General features: G+C 37.5%; 1 protein-coding gene and 1 long non-coding RNA gene across 2 annotated transcripts; both read right to left on the bottom strand.

Annotated features, from left to right (window-relative positions):
* Positions 1-2,391: 2,391 nt before the first annotated feature.
* LOC123467204 lies at positions 2,392-7,786 on the bottom strand. The gene is made up of 2 exons (XM_045167238.1): positions 5,074-7,786; positions 2,392-5,018 (listed from the first exon to the last, which is right to left on the bottom strand). Exons 1-2 carry the CDS (start codon positions 7,784-7,786, stop codon positions 2,392-2,394), a joined length of 5,340 nt encoding a protein of 1,779 aa, XP_045023173.1.
* A 107-nt stretch (positions 7,787-7,893) lies between these two features.
* Positions 7,894-8,265, bottom strand: LOC123467205. Its single transcript, XR_006641664.1, has 3 exons — positions 8,181-8,265; positions 8,034-8,111; positions 7,894-7,976 (listed from the first exon to the last, which is right to left on the bottom strand). It is a non-coding gene; the product is annotated as an uncharacterized LOC123467205 (long non-coding RNA).
* Positions 8,266-15,639: the final 7,374 nt, after the last annotated feature.

Genomic DNA, 15,639 nt, shown 5'->3' with positions numbered 1-15,639 from the left:
TTGAATACAAGTATATTTGATCCTGTTTACACATAGAAGTAAAAACTCATGGTATCACAGTGTATTCACATTGGATACAAGTATATTTGATCCTGTTTACATATAGAAGTTAAAAGTCATATTATCACAGTGTATTCACATTGAATACAAGTATATTTGATTCTGTTTACATGTAGAAGTATAAACACATAATATAACAGTGTATTCACATTGAATACAAGTATATTTGATCCTGTTTACATATAGAAGTAAAAACTCATGGTATCACAGCGTATTCACATTGAATACAAGTATATTTGATCCTGTTTACATATAGAGGTAAACTCATGGTATCACAGTGTATTCACATTGAATACAAGTATATTTGATTCTGTTTACATGTAGAAGTATAAACTCATAATATAACAGTTTATTCACATTAAAAACAAGTATATTTGATTCTGTTTACATGTAGAAGTATAAACTCATAATATAACAGTGTATTCACATTGAATACAAGTATATTTGATCCTGTTTACATATAGAAGTTAAAGCTCATGGTATCACAGTGTATTCACATTGAATACAAGTATATTTGATCCTTTTTACATAAAGAAGTTAAAACTCATGGTATCACAGTGTATTCACATTTAATACAAGTATATTTGATTCTGTTTACATGTAGAAGTATAAACTCATAATATAACAGTGTATTCACATTGAATACAAGTATATTTGATCCTGTTTACATAAAGAAGTAAAAACTCATGGTATCACAGTGTATTCACATTGAATACAAGTATATTTGATTCTGTTTACATGTAGAAGTAAAAACTAATAATATAACAGTGTATTCACATTAAATACAAGTATATTTGATTTTGTTTACATGTAAAAGTATAAACTCATAATATAAAAGTGTATTCACATTGAATAAAAGTATATTTGATCCTGTTTACATATAGATGTAAAAACTTATGGTATCACGGTGTATTCACATTGAATACAAGTATATTGGATTCCGTTTACATGTAGAAGTATAAACTCATAATAAAACAGTGTATTCACATTGAATACAAGTATATTTGATTCTGCTTACATGTAGAAGTATAAACTCATAATATAAAAATGTATTCACATTGAATACAAGTAAATTTGATCCTGTTTACATATAGAATTAAAAACTCATGATATCAAAAGTTTTTTCACATTGAATACAAGTATATTTGATCCTGTTTACATACAGAACTTAAAACACATGGTATCACAGTGTATTCACATTGAATACAAGTATATTTGATTCTGTTTACATGTAGAAGTATAAACTCGTAATATAACAGTGTATTCACATTGAATACAAGTATATTTGATTCTGTTTACATGTAGGAGTATAAACTAATGATATAACAATGTATTCACATTGAATACAAGTATATATGATCCTGTTTACATATAGATGTAAAAACTCTTGGTATCACAGTGTATTCACATTGAATAGAAGTATATTTGATCCTATTTACATATAGAAGTAAAAACTCATGGTATCACAGTGTATTCACATTGAATACAATTATATTTGATTCTGTTTACATGGATAAGTATAAACTCATAATATAACAGTGTATTCACATTGAATACAAGTATATTTGTTTCTGTTTACATGTAGAAGTATAAACTCATAATATAACAATGTATTCACATTGAATAAAAGTATATTTGATCCTGTTTACATATAGATGTAAAAACTTATGGTATCACAGTGTATTCACATTGAATACAATTATATTTGATTCTGTTTACATGTAGAAGTATAAACTCATAATATAACAGTGTATTCACATTGAATACAAGTATATTTGTTTCTGTTTACATGTAGAAGTATAAACTCATAATATGTTTTGGAGCTCTGGATCGGCTTTAAAGATCGTGCGGAGTCAATAAACTCAGATCGAGACTTGCATGGATTATATTTCTATTGATGTTAAGATAGTGCCTAGGTTGAATAGGCGATTAGAAAAGAAACAGTGCATAACATTTTGACGAGGGATACCTGTTTGATCCAGTCGATCACTAGGCGATTGACTATCTCGACGAGTCAAAATACACACATGCACACACACACACAAGTCTAGAAAGAAAGATAGGTATTAAGCAAGGAGAGTTAAACACATATGTAACATAAATCACACAGACTGACCTTATCTGAGGAAGAAACACAGGAGAACAAAACAGAGGGAGAAATGTCACAGGTATCACCTTGTACAGAGTCTGGCCAGCTGTCATGAAACAAATGAGCCACTTATAAGGAAGGGATACAAAGACATGGAGGGAAAATTGAGCGTCCTGTATTACGAAGGTGCCAAATTTTCTTATGTCGCCTTTTCTCCGGATCATTCTCCCCCGAATCCGGATCTAACCGGATGAGTTAATGGGAAAAGCGTATGACCTTAAATATAGGCAGTTCTGCGTCTTCATCTGGTGCGGGGTCGGGTTGCGAGTTAAGTTGGTTTCAGGAGGAGTCGCCGTGGCCTTTTCCAATAAACAGACCCGATGGATGCCTCGGTCATAAGTTCCGCTCTCCGTCTGAATTTGCACCACACGTACTAAACCATCATCGCCAGGGTAGGTTTTTACGATGTTACCGATCCGCCACTGTCCTCTTGGTAAATTGGAGTCGATCATCATCACCACGTCTCCGATGTTGAGATTCGGCTTTTCTTCTTTCCATTTCTTTCTCTCGACGAGGGAAGGAAGGTAAAACTTTGTCCACAAATCCCAAAATAATTGGGCCATACGTTGAGTATAGCGGAATCTCTCCCTTGGTAACGCGTCGCTGAAGTTTCCTGGAGGTGAATGTAATGTAGAAGGGCGATTTAGAAAATCGTTAGGGGTGAGAGGTCGAAAATCTTCGGGGTCCAAACTGGCGAAAGTTAACGGTCGAGTGTTGAGTAATCCGATAACTTCCGACAGGAGGGTACGTAACATTTCATCGGTCGGGAAACGAAGACCTCCCTTTTCGATTTCTAGAGCTCGATACAGTGCCTTCTTCGTTGAACGTACCAAACTTTCATGGGCTCCCCCAAAATGAGGAGTACGAGGAGGTTGAAATCGCCAGTCAATTCCCTTTTCTTTTATGAAACGTCGAATTTCCTCGTTCTCTTTAAGATTCTTTATTAGCGTGTTCAGCTCCCTTTCAGCACCTACGAAATTTGTACCATTATCAGAATGAACAGAAATGGGTCTGCCGTATAGTCCGATGAATCGGCGAAAGACGAGAATAAAGTCGTCGGTCGAGAGAGATTCTGCTAGTTCTAGATGAACACCTCGAGTTACTAGACATGCAATGAGTGCTCCGTAACGCTTCGTTATCCGATTCCGACCAGGGCTGGTTTCTATCGGTTCGAAATAGTCTATGGCGATATGAGAGAAGGGAGGGGTGTACGAGTCTAAACGTACGTACGGAAGATCTCCCATCAGTTGTCCAGCAGGTGCCGCTCTTCCACGAATACAGACCGGGCATAGCCGTCGAATCTTCTTCACTACTTCTCTACCCTTCACAATCCAAAAGTGCTGACTGATCTGGGAGAATAGATAATCGGTTCCGGCGTGATGAGTTTCGTCGTGGAAAATGTGGATGATGCGCTCTGTGAGGGGATGCCGACCGGGTAACAGGGGAGGATGGAGGACATCATAAGGTAATTTTGCTCTACCAATCCTACCACCGAGACGAAGCAGGCCATCGTCTCCCAGAGTCGGATGCAGTGATAAAATAGGGGATGACTTATGTAAAGGCCTTCCCTTTTCGAGGAGTTGGATTTCTTCGCCATAGACTTCCTGCTGGAATCGTTTTAGCAAACTTCGCGCCTTGTCGTCTAGTTTAAGAAAGGATGAGAAATTTGTTTTGTCTATCGGCAAATCAGACCAATCGTACACGCCAAATATCTTCATTTGATAAGCCTTGCACGCTCTCATCTCGTCTGCTACAGTCATCCAGGGGAGGTCTTTCGGCCAATCGACTTCAGAATGTAGTAGAAATTCGGGCCCGTTCATCCAACGTGCTGAAAGGATTTCTTCCCCCAATGTGGACCTAGTTGCTTCGTCTGACGGATTGAGCTTTCCTGGGACGAATCTCCATTCTTCGGGTTCAGTCAGCATCTGAATTTCTCCGACCCGATTCGCGACATAAACTTGATAGAAGGATGCCGTAGCACGGATCCAGTTGCGTACGGTGCTGCTGTCCGTCCAGAGGAACTTCTTGGAGATTGGTCGGCTGAGGCAGCTTTGGCCGTCGCGATATTGATGGCGTAGGAATATGACGGCTGCATAAGCTTCTTCGGAAGCATCGCCGAACGCATGTAGTTGAGATTCTTCGATTTCGGATTCATTTGGGAACAAACACCGACTGAAACTGAACTCCGAAAGCTGTTGTGCGGTCGCAAACCATTCTTCCCACCAACTTTGGTCTGACTCTGAAATTCTCTCGGACCATTTTAATCCTCTCGTCCCAAGTTCTCGTAGCCGGACTTTAGCCTTCACGATGAGTGGAGCTGCTGTGCCGAGCGGGTCAAAAACGCTTGCTACCTTGCTGGCAATGGTCATGCGGGTATATTCCAAGTTTTCTAGCTCGCTCACCTGAAATCCTAAAGTGTCGGTTTTTGAATTCCACACCACTCCGAGAACTTTGCCGTTTTCTTCTTCCGATATTAGAGAGGGAGTCGGGGAGTTTGCGGGCTTCATATTCTTACTGATTTCTTCGATAAATTCTTTAGAGTTTGATCTCCATCCTTGCAGGTGAAGGTCGGCCGAGGCTAAAACATCTTTTACCGCGATGGCTTCTTGGAGCCCGATGGCAGCAGTGGGTGCTGATCCCAAATAATCATCCACGTACATTTTCTTCTTAATAGCATCTACTATTTCCGTTGGCGCGTTTGCCTCCGTCGCGGCTCTGCGAGTCGTTTGAATCGCTACGAATGGACTGCAGGTGGCTCCAAAAGGTAAACGGTCCATTCGGCAAACAATGGTGTCGGTAGATGCGGGTTCTTGCCAAAAAAAAACAAAAGAAATTAGCGTCGCTAGGTTTAAGACGAAAACGACTAAACATAGCCTCTACGTCGGATGACCAAGCAACTTCCCCTTCACGGAAATTAATCAGTACTGCTGGCAGTGATGGTTGAAGCGCTGGACCACTTATGATGGCGTCGTTCAAGCATTTTCCTTTGTACGAGGCCGCTGCATCAAAAACTACTCGTAGCTTCGGTCCTTTATAGACACCGTGGTGCGATAGAAAATATCGCGCTTCTTTTGCTTCTGCATCCGTCAGTCGGGAGGCATAACCTTTGTCTAGGGTTTTCTTCATTGCTGCTCTGTAATCTTTCTCGAAAGCTGGGTCTCGTTCAAATCGTTTCGTAAGGTTCCGGAAACGATCTTCCGCCATTTGTCGATTACAGGTGAGATCTGGTTCATTTTTACGCCAAGTTATTGGCACCTCGTAGCCAACTTCAAGCTTTCTGGTCTGATCGCTGAGTATGGAGATGGCCCGTTGATCTTCTTCGGACATTCCTGGAGACTGGAATTCTGTCCCGAAATTTTCGGTGTCGCAAAACCTCTTCATTTCTCTGACCAGATCTTCTAAGAGTACGGAACTAAAGATCGTGTGGGAACGAACTACATCTGGTTTCGGAATTCCTCCCATAACTCCTCGAATTATCCAGCCAAGAACGGTACGTTTGGCGACCGGCTCATTTCTTTCTCCTATCCTAGACTCGATCGCTGCAGTCAGCTGACCATAATCCAGGCCGATTAAAAGGTCCACTCGTCCACCAGTTTTCGTTACCGGAATATCGCTAAGATGAGGCCAGTGGGGTATCAAAGCTGGCCAATCTGTAACTGGGGTCGGGCTGGCAACGGTGGGCATAGTTGAGCATTTAATCACGTGCACCTGTCCGGAAGTAGTGCGAATCTGGATGCTTAATTCCTGAGATTGATAGTGACTGATGACTCCGCCAGCGCCTTCTACTGCTAATACTTGAGGCTTGCCCTCGAGTTTGAGAGCTCTCGCAAATCCTTGCCGCATCAAGGATGAATTGCTCCCTTCGTCTATGAATACGTTGGCTGATATTGGTCTTCCGTTGCGATCCAGCACCTCTAGTCGAAGCATTCCCATCGCTATGTCCGCGCTTGCTTGATCCATGGTTCTTGCGACTGCAGTTCGGGTAGTCTTTGTCGCTCTAGATCTGTCGTGTAACAGCGGATGATGAGGAATGCCACAGCCGTCTTCTTCACATGGCTTGGTTTGGCTACAGTTTCTAGCGGAGTGTTTCGGTCCGAAGCATCCATAACACAGTAGATGACGCATACAGAAACGAAATCTCTCGTATGCCTCCAAAGCTAAAAAGGATTCGCACTTTTCTAACTTATGCTCACCTTTGCACTTAAAACAAAATGGACGTGAAGAGCTTTTCATAAAAACTCCTTCCCTTCCTTTTGAATAACTTTGATTGACACGGGCATTTAGTCGAGGGAAGGTGGCTTTAGGTGCTGCTCCAGTAAGTTGTTCTGTTGCTAGACTGTAGGCGTTTTGATAGGCGGCTGCTCTATCACAGAGCCAGGTGCCGAAGGTATTCAGGCTCCGCTTCTCCATTCCTCCCCGTCTTTCCGCATTCCAGGCTAATCGGTCTAGTGGTTGTAGCTTCAGGCAGATTCTCTTGATAATATCCGTACTGGATGTCTCTCCGATACGATTCAAGTCGAATAAATGGGTTCTAATCTTCTCAGCGTATCTTCGAAACAAATTTGGATCGGGTTTACATTCTAGCTTCTCAATAGCTTGAATGTGGGCTGCTCGCATCACGTCTCTTCTCCCGCACGACTGTTTCAGTCGTACCAGAGCCTCGATGTAGGCCTCTTCTCCTCCACCCAGTCCATGGACAAAGTCCAAACAATCTCCTTTTAAGTGTCGCTTTAGTAGCGCAAGCTTTTCTCCCGTTGACTTAGTTGTTTCGTGCACCAAAGCTTTGAATAGGTCTATCCAACAAAACCAGTCGAGGGCCTTTCCACTGAAAGGTTCCAGTTCTGCTCTTACAGACGAGTTCGAACGGTTCCCTGCTCCTCGAAAGGGTTTTAATTTTCCGGCTGCATATTGATCGATCCAGTCGTCAGGGTTTGGTGGTGCGGGGCTTGTGTTCTGCTTTCGTTGTGATCGTAGCCATTGCTGCACTGCGTCTGGAACTGGATCATCTAAATTAATGTCTTCTATTTCGTATAACTGGAGTTCCTCTTCGGCTGCTAATGCTGCGGCTCGAGCCTCCTCTGCTTGTAATTGTGCTCGTTCGGCCGCTTCTTGCGCTGCTTCAGCCGCTTGTCGAGCTGTATCTGCGGCTCTTCTCGCAGTCTGACGTCTAGCGGCTTCAGATGAAGTGACGGAAGTAACTCCTATAGATGACCGGGCAGTGTGAACACTAGTAGCTTCATCGCTCAAAGTGGCGAAATACTGGGTGGCCTTGTCGGTTGTCGTTCCAATACGTTCCACATAACTGAGGTGGATTCCTTCCTGACGTTCGGCTTCCTTATCCTCTAAAAGGCCGTCAAAATGATTGTTTAGTTCATCGGCGTCCGCCAGTAGTTGATCCAAACGTTTTAGTAGACCTTGGATAGCTCCTTTTGACCCCTTTTCTTGTATAGCTTTCTCAGTCGCGTTACACGTTGCGGTAATCTTCATGCGGGCTGATGTTCTCTTCCTGATCGCTATAGTAAACTCTTCCTCGGTGAGAACCTGGGTAAGGACCTTCTTTGCGTTTTCAGTCGCCATCCTAATGGTAGCGAGAAGAAACTGTGAATCTGCAATTTGACTGGAATTGATCTCTTCAATAAGACGGCAGCTCCGGTTCGAAGGACCAAAATGTTTTGGAGCTCTGGATCGGCTTTAAAGATCGTGCGGAGTCAATAAACTCAGATCGAGACTTGCATGGATTATATTTCTATTGATGTTAAGATAGTGCCTAGGTTGAATAGGCGATTAGAAAAGAAACAGTGCATAACATTTTGACGAGGGATACCTGGGTAATCCAGTCGATCACTAGGCGATTGACTATCTCGACGAGTCAAAATACACACATGCACACACACACACAAGTCTAGAAAGAAAGATAGGTATTAAGCAAGGAGAGTTAAACACATATGTAACATAAATCACACAGACTGACCTTATCTGAGGAAGAAACACAGGAGAACAAAACAGAGGGAGAAATGTCACAGGTATCACCTTGTACAGAGTCTGGCCAGCTGTCATGAAACAAATGAGCCACTTATAAGGAAGGGATACAAAGACATGGAGGGAAAATTGAGCGTCCTGTATTACGAAGGTGCCAAATTTTCTTATGTCGCCTTTTCTCCGGATCATAATATAACAATGTATTCACATTGAATAAAAGTATATTTGATCCTGTTTACATATAGATGTAAAAACTTATGGTATCACGGTGTATTCACATTGAATACAAGTATATTGGATTCTGTTTACATGTAGAAGTATAAACTCATAATATAACATTGTTTTCACATTGAATAAAAGTATATTTGATTCTGCTTACATGCAGAAGTATAAACTCATAATATAACAGTGTATTCACATTTAATACAAGTAAATGTGATCCTGTTTACATATAGAATTAAAAACTCATGGTATCAAAAGTGTATTCACATTGAATACAAGTATATTTGATCCTGTTTACATATAGATGTAAAAACTCATGGTATCACATTGTATTCACATTGAATACAAGTATATTTGATTCTGTTTACATGTAGAAGTATAAACTCATAATATAACAGTGTATTCACATTGAATACAAGAATATTTGATCCTGTTTACATATAGAAGTAAAAACTCATGGTATCACAGTGTATTCACATTGAATACAAGTATATTTGATTCTGTTTACATGTAGAAGTATAAACTCATAATATAACAGTATATTCACATTAAATCCAAGTATATTTGATTCTGTTTACATGTAGACGTATAAACTCATAATATAAAAATGTATTCACATTGAATACAAGTAAATTTGATCCTGTTTACATATAGAATTAAAAACTCATGATATCAAAAGTTTTTTCACATTGAATACAAGTATATTTGATCCTGTTTACATACAGAACTTAAAACACATGGTATCACAGTGTATTCACATTGAATACAAGTATATTTGATTCTGTTTACATGTAGAAGTATAAACTCGTAATATAACAGTGTATTCACATTGAATACAAGTATATTTGATCCTGTTTACATATAGAACTTAAAACTCATGTTATCACAGTGTATTCACATTGAATACAAGTATATTTGATCCTGTTTACATATAGAACTTAAAACTCATGTTATCACAGTGTATTCACATTGAATACAAGTATATTTGATCCTGTTCATATATAGAAGTAAAAACTCATGGTATCAAAGTGTATTCATATTGAATACAAGTATATTTGATCCTGTTTACACATAGAAGTAAAAACTCATGGTATCACAGTGTATTCACATTGGATACAAGTATATTTTATCCTGTTTACATATAGAAGTTAAAACTCATATTATCACAGTGTATTCACATTGAATACAAGTATATTTGATTCTGTTTACATGTAGAAGTATAAACACATAATATAACAGTGTATTCACATTGAATACAAGTATATTTGATCCTGTTTACATATAGAAGTAAAAACTCATGGTATCACAGCGTATTCACATTGAATACAAGTATATTTGATCCTGTTTACATATAGAGGTTAAAACTCATGGTATCACAGTGTATTCACATTGAATACAAGTATATTTGATTCTGTTTACATGTAGAAGTATAAACTCATAATATAACAGTGTATTCACATTAAAAACAAGTATATTTGATTCTGTTTACATGTAGAAGTATAAACTCATAATATAACAGTGTATTCACATTGAATACAAGTATATTTGATCCTGTTTACATATAGAAGTTAAAACTCATAATATAACAGTGTATTCACATTAAAAACAAGTATATTTGATTCTGCTTACATGTAGAAATATAAACTCATAATATAAAAAGAAGTAAAAACTTATGGTATCACAGCGTATTCACATTGAATACAAGTATATTTGATCATGTTTACATATAGAAGTAAAAACTTATGGTATCACAGTGTATTCACATTGAATACAAGTATATTTGATTCTGTTTACATGTAAAAGTATAAACTCATAATATAATAGTGTATTCACATTGAATACAAGTATATTTGATTCTGTTTACATGTAGAAGTATAAACTCATAATATAACAGTGTATTCACATTGAATAAAAGTATATTTGATCCTGTTTACATATAGAACTTAAAACTCATGTTATCACAGTGTATTCACATTGAATACAAGTATATTTGATCCTGTTCATATATAGAAGTAAAAACTCATGGTATCAAAGTGTATTCATATTGAATACAAGTATATTTGATCCTGTTTACACATAGAAGTAAAAACTCATGGTATCACAGTGTATTCACATTGGATACAAGTATATTTGATCCTGTTTACATATAGAAGTTAAAACTCATATTATCACAGTGTATTCACATTGAATACAAGTATATTTGATTCTGTTTACATGTAGAAGTATAAACACATAATATAACAGTGTATTCACATTGAATACAAGTATATTTGATCCTGTTTACATATAGAAGTAAAAACTCATGGTATCATAGCGTATTCACATTGAATACAAGTATATTTGATCCTGTTTACATATAGAGGTTAAAACTCATGGTATCACAGTGTATTCACATTGAATACAAGTATATTTGATTCTGTTTACATGTAGAAGTATAAACTCATAATATAACAGTGTATTCACATTAAAAACAAGTATATTTGATTCTGTTTACATGTAGAAGTATAAACTCATAATATAACAGTGTATTCACAAGTGAATACAAGTATATTTGATCCTGTTTACATATAGAAGTTAAAACTCATAATATAACAGTGTATTCACATTAAAAACAAGTATATTTGATTCTGCTTACATGTAGAAGTATAAACTCATAATATAAAAACAAGTAAAAACTTATGGTATCACAGCGTATTCACATTGAATACAAGTATATTTGATCATGTTTACATATAGAAGTAAAAACTTATGGTATCTTAGTGTATTCACATTGAATACAAGTATATTTGATTCTGTTTACATGTAAAAGTATAAACTCATAATATAATAGTGTATTCACATTGAATACAAGTATATTTGATTCTGTTTACATGTAGAAGTATAAACTCATAATATAACAGTGTATTCACATTGAATAAAAGTATATTTGATCATGTTTACATATAGAAGTAAAAACTTATGGTATCATAGTGTATTCACATTGAATACAAGTATATTGGATTCTATTTACATGTAGAAGTATAAACTCATAATATAACAGTGTATTCACATTGAATACATGTAAATTTGATCCTGTTTATATATAGAATTAAAAACCCATGGTATCAAAAGTGTATTCACATTGAATACAAGTATATTTGATCCTGTTTACATATAGAACTTAAAACTCATGTTATCACAGTGTATTCACATTGAATACAAGAATATTTGATTCTGTTTACATGTAGAAGTATAAACTCATAATATAACAGTGTATTCACATTGAATACAAGTATATTTGATCCTGTTTACATATAGATGTAAAAACTCATGGTATCACAGTGTATTCACATTGAATACAAGTATATTTGATTCTGTTTACATGTAGAAGTATAAACTCATAATATAACAGTGTATTCACATTGAATAAAAGTATATTTGATCCTGTTTACATATAGATGTAAAAACTTATGGTATCACGGTGTATTCACATTGAATACAAGTATATTTGATTCTGTTTACATGTAGGAGTATAAACTCATGATATAACAGTGTATTCACATTGAATACAAGTATATATGATCCTGTTTACATATAGATGTAAAACTCTTGGTATCACAGTGTATTCACATTGAATACAAGTATATTTGGTCCTGTTTACATATAGATGTAAAAACTCATGGTATCACAGTGTATTCATATTGAATACAAGTATATTTGATCCTGTTTACATATAGATGTAAAAACTCATGGTATCACAGTGTATTCACATTAAATACAAGTATATTTGATTCTGTTTACACGTAGAAGTATAAACTCATAATATAACAGTGTAATCAAATTGAATACAAGTATATTTGATCCTGTTTACATAAAGAAGTAAAAACTCATGGTATCACAGTGTATTCACATTGAATACAAGTATATTTGATCCTGTTTACATATAGAAGTTTAAACTCATGGTATCACAGTGTATTCACATTGAATACAAGTATATTTGATACTTTTTTACATGTAGAATTATAAAATCATAATATAACAGTGTATTCACATTGAATACAAGTATATTTGATCCTGTTTACATAGAGAAATAAAAACTCATGGTATCACAGTGTGTTCACATTGAATACAAGTATATTTGATCCTGTTTACATATAGAAGTTAAAACTCTTGGTATCACAGTATATTTATTGAATTTAAATAAGTATATTAGACATGTTATTTGTATTTTGCATAACTATAGATGTATTATTTTGTTATAGAGAATAACATCACAAAATAACTTCTTGAGAAAATACAGATTAATTAATATTCTTACAGTGATCCAGTCTGGACAGATAGAGAAGAGAAGGAAATAAGATTTGACAGATGTATATATAGTAGTGAGACAAAGGGTGAGTCTAAACAGCATCCTTTGTCTTGAGTCGGTTTCGGCAACTTGTCGGGTTCCTTGGATTGCGCATATATATTTCAACATCTCCTCTCAAACCAAGGAACCTGGAATTCAATGATTATTTTCACACATACCAAGACTTTCACGCATTTTCTCAAAATCGGGTTTTGGAAGGGATTTGGTCAGGATATCAGCTTTCTGTTCTTTAGAGGGTACAAACAAAACATTGATAACACCATCTTCTTGAAGGGAGCGGACAAAGTGATATCTAATGTCTATATGTTTAGTTCTCTGGTGGAATTCAGGATTATGAATAGAGCGGATCGCACTTTGATTATCACATAGAATAGGGACAGGTTGATCTTCAGTTTCTCCAATTTCAGACAGCAAGCACTTGAGCCAAACAGCCTCCTTGGAAGATTCTGATGCTGCGACATACTCGGCTTCTGTTGTAGACTGGGACACACATTTTTGTCTGCGGCTGCTCTAGGATACAAGACTACCATATACAAAGAAAGTGAATCCAGATGTAGAACAGCGACTGTCTATATCACCACCAAAATCGGCATCTGTATATCCAACAAGAGGTTGGTCTGAGTTTTCGCCAAGAAGAATTCCAAATTTGGTCGTTCCTGAAAGATAAGAAAGAATTCTTTTTACTGCACTCCAGTGTGCCCGGCCTGGATTTTGGCAAAATTTCGCGACTTGATTAACGGCATATGAGATGTCTGGTCTACAGGTAATGGACCAATAGAGAAGACATCCGACTGCTTCACGATATGGCACATGTGACATGTCGAGTTTCTCCTCTTCGGATGTTGGCGACATTTCTAAATTGAGACGAGTGCATGGATCAGCAGGAGTAGACGTGGGGTTGCAGGTATCCATTTTAAACTTGACAAGGATTTTCTTGATAAATTCTGGCTGATTAATCAAGATTTTTCGTTGTTCTTGATCACGATGGATATCAAGGCCGAGGAAGCGGGTTGCTGGTAGACAGCGCATATCGAATTCCTTTGAAATAAAATCAATGATATGCTTTAAATTGGACAGGCTGGATCCACACACAATCCCATCGTCTACAAAGATAGCAACAATTAGAATATCCTCTCTTCTTCGTCTATAATAAACGCAGGGATCAGATTCACATCTTGAGAGTCCGAATTCGACAAGAAACATGTTGAACTTCTCATTCCAAACTCTTGGTGCTTGTTTTAAGCCATAAAGACTTTTTTCCAGCAGGCATACATGATCTTCTTTTCCAGCTACTGCAAAACCTTCAGGTTGTTCCATGAAAACTTGCTCTTTCAGCTTTCCGTAAAGAAAAGCAGTTTTTACATCCAGCAGAGTGACTTCTAAGTTTCGGACTGCAATGATGGCTAAAAAGGTACGAAGAGAGTCATATTTTAGAACAGGAGCGAAAGTCTCACTATAATCAATACCGTAGCTTTGGGCAAAACCTCTTGCCACTAGTCTGGCTTTGTATCTTTCAGATACACCAGGATAGCCGGGTTTGATCTTGAACACCCATTTGCAGCCAATGATATTTCTCTCGGTGGGCCGTTTTACAAGTATCCATGTTTCATTTGCCATAAGTGACTTGTATTCTTCTTCGATAGCCTTGGTCCATAGTTCAGTTTCATCACTTTTCATAGCTTCTTTGTAGTTTTTCGGCTCAAGGTTTTCAACTGGAGAAATAGAGATTGCCGCTTCCATCCCAAATGACGATTTCTGATTTTTCTTTGCTATGTTCCTCCTCCATTCTAAAAATTTTTCGTTGTGGACTGGAACTCGAGATGACTGACGTCGAGGTAGGGCTATTGCTTGCTGATCGGATCTTGATTCTGCTGAAATGCTTTCTTCTGTGTTTGAAGATTGTTCTGAACCCGTAGTTTGTTCGAAATTTGTAGTTTGTTCTGAACTTGCGGTTTGTTCCAAACCTCTAATTGGCTCTGAACTTGCAGGTTGTTCCGTGTCCACCATCTCCTCTGCAGACTCCATTTCCTCGACTTGACATTGTTGCTCTACAATTTCGGCCGGCTCGCCAGCTGTATTTGATGTCTCCGTCTGTTGAGTTTCAGCATCTTTGATGTCTCTGGAAACAAGATGGTCAAAAGGCGTAGATATTTGTTGTTTGTTTACCTCGGGAATGATCCTATTTGACTCATCTACAATGACGTTTCGACTGATTTCAACTTTTCTCTTTGATGGGAGCCATATTCGATAAGCTTTTGTGGACACACAGCAACCAACAAAGATGCCTTGCACAGCCTTAGGATCAAGTTTTCGTCGTAACGCATCAGGAATATGTACAAAGGAAACAGAACCAAAGATACGCAGGTGCGATACATCCGGCTTTTCTCCATGCAGAATTTCATGGGGAGTTGCACTTCCAGTTCTTGATAGGATCCTGTTCTGTATGTAGACTGCGTAGGCGACTGCTTCAGCCCATAGGTAATCAGGAACATTTCGTGCAAGATACATACTGCGTGCTGCTTCCATTATAGTACGATTTGCCCTTTCGGAGACGCCGTTCTGTTCTGGAGTATATGGGGCACTAAGTTCATGGTTGATTCCCATTTGTTCAAGCCATTCTTCAAATTCTCGATTCACATATTCTCCGCCGTTGTCGGATCGTAGTGTGCAGATCTGTCGATTATGTTGATTTTTAAAAATGGCTACAAACTTCTTGAATTGATTGAGGGCTTCGGACTTATGTTGAAGAAAATATACCTCCGACCAGCCACTGAAGTCGTCCTTGAATAAAACGAAGTAACGAGATTTGTTTGGAGACATCGTTTGCATAGGTCCACAAATGTCAGAGTGTACCAGGTCGCCTACATTGATACCTCTTCTT

The sequence above is a fragment of the Daphnia magna genome, unplaced genomic scaffold (genome assembly GCF_020631705.1).
Source record: "Daphnia magna isolate NIES unplaced genomic scaffold, ASM2063170v1.1 Dm_contigs163, whole genome shotgun sequence".
Lineage (NCBI taxonomy): Eukaryota > Metazoa > Arthropoda > Branchiopoda > Diplostraca > Daphniidae > Daphnia > Daphnia magna.
The sequence above is the reverse complement of the archived record's forward strand: the minus strand, read 5'-3'. Positions and strand labels throughout refer to the sequence as shown.

Excerpts from the sequence above, each read along its gene's own strand:
- LOC123467204 (XM_045167238.1), bottom strand. The coding sequence starts at position 7,786 with ATGGCGACTGAAAACGCAAAGAAGGTCCTTACCCAGGTTCTCACCGAG. Across the intron at positions 5,019-5,073 it reads CGACGTAGAGGCTATGTTTA|AACCCGCATCTACCGACACC; the intron begins GTCGTTTTCGTC and ends TTTTTTGGCAAG.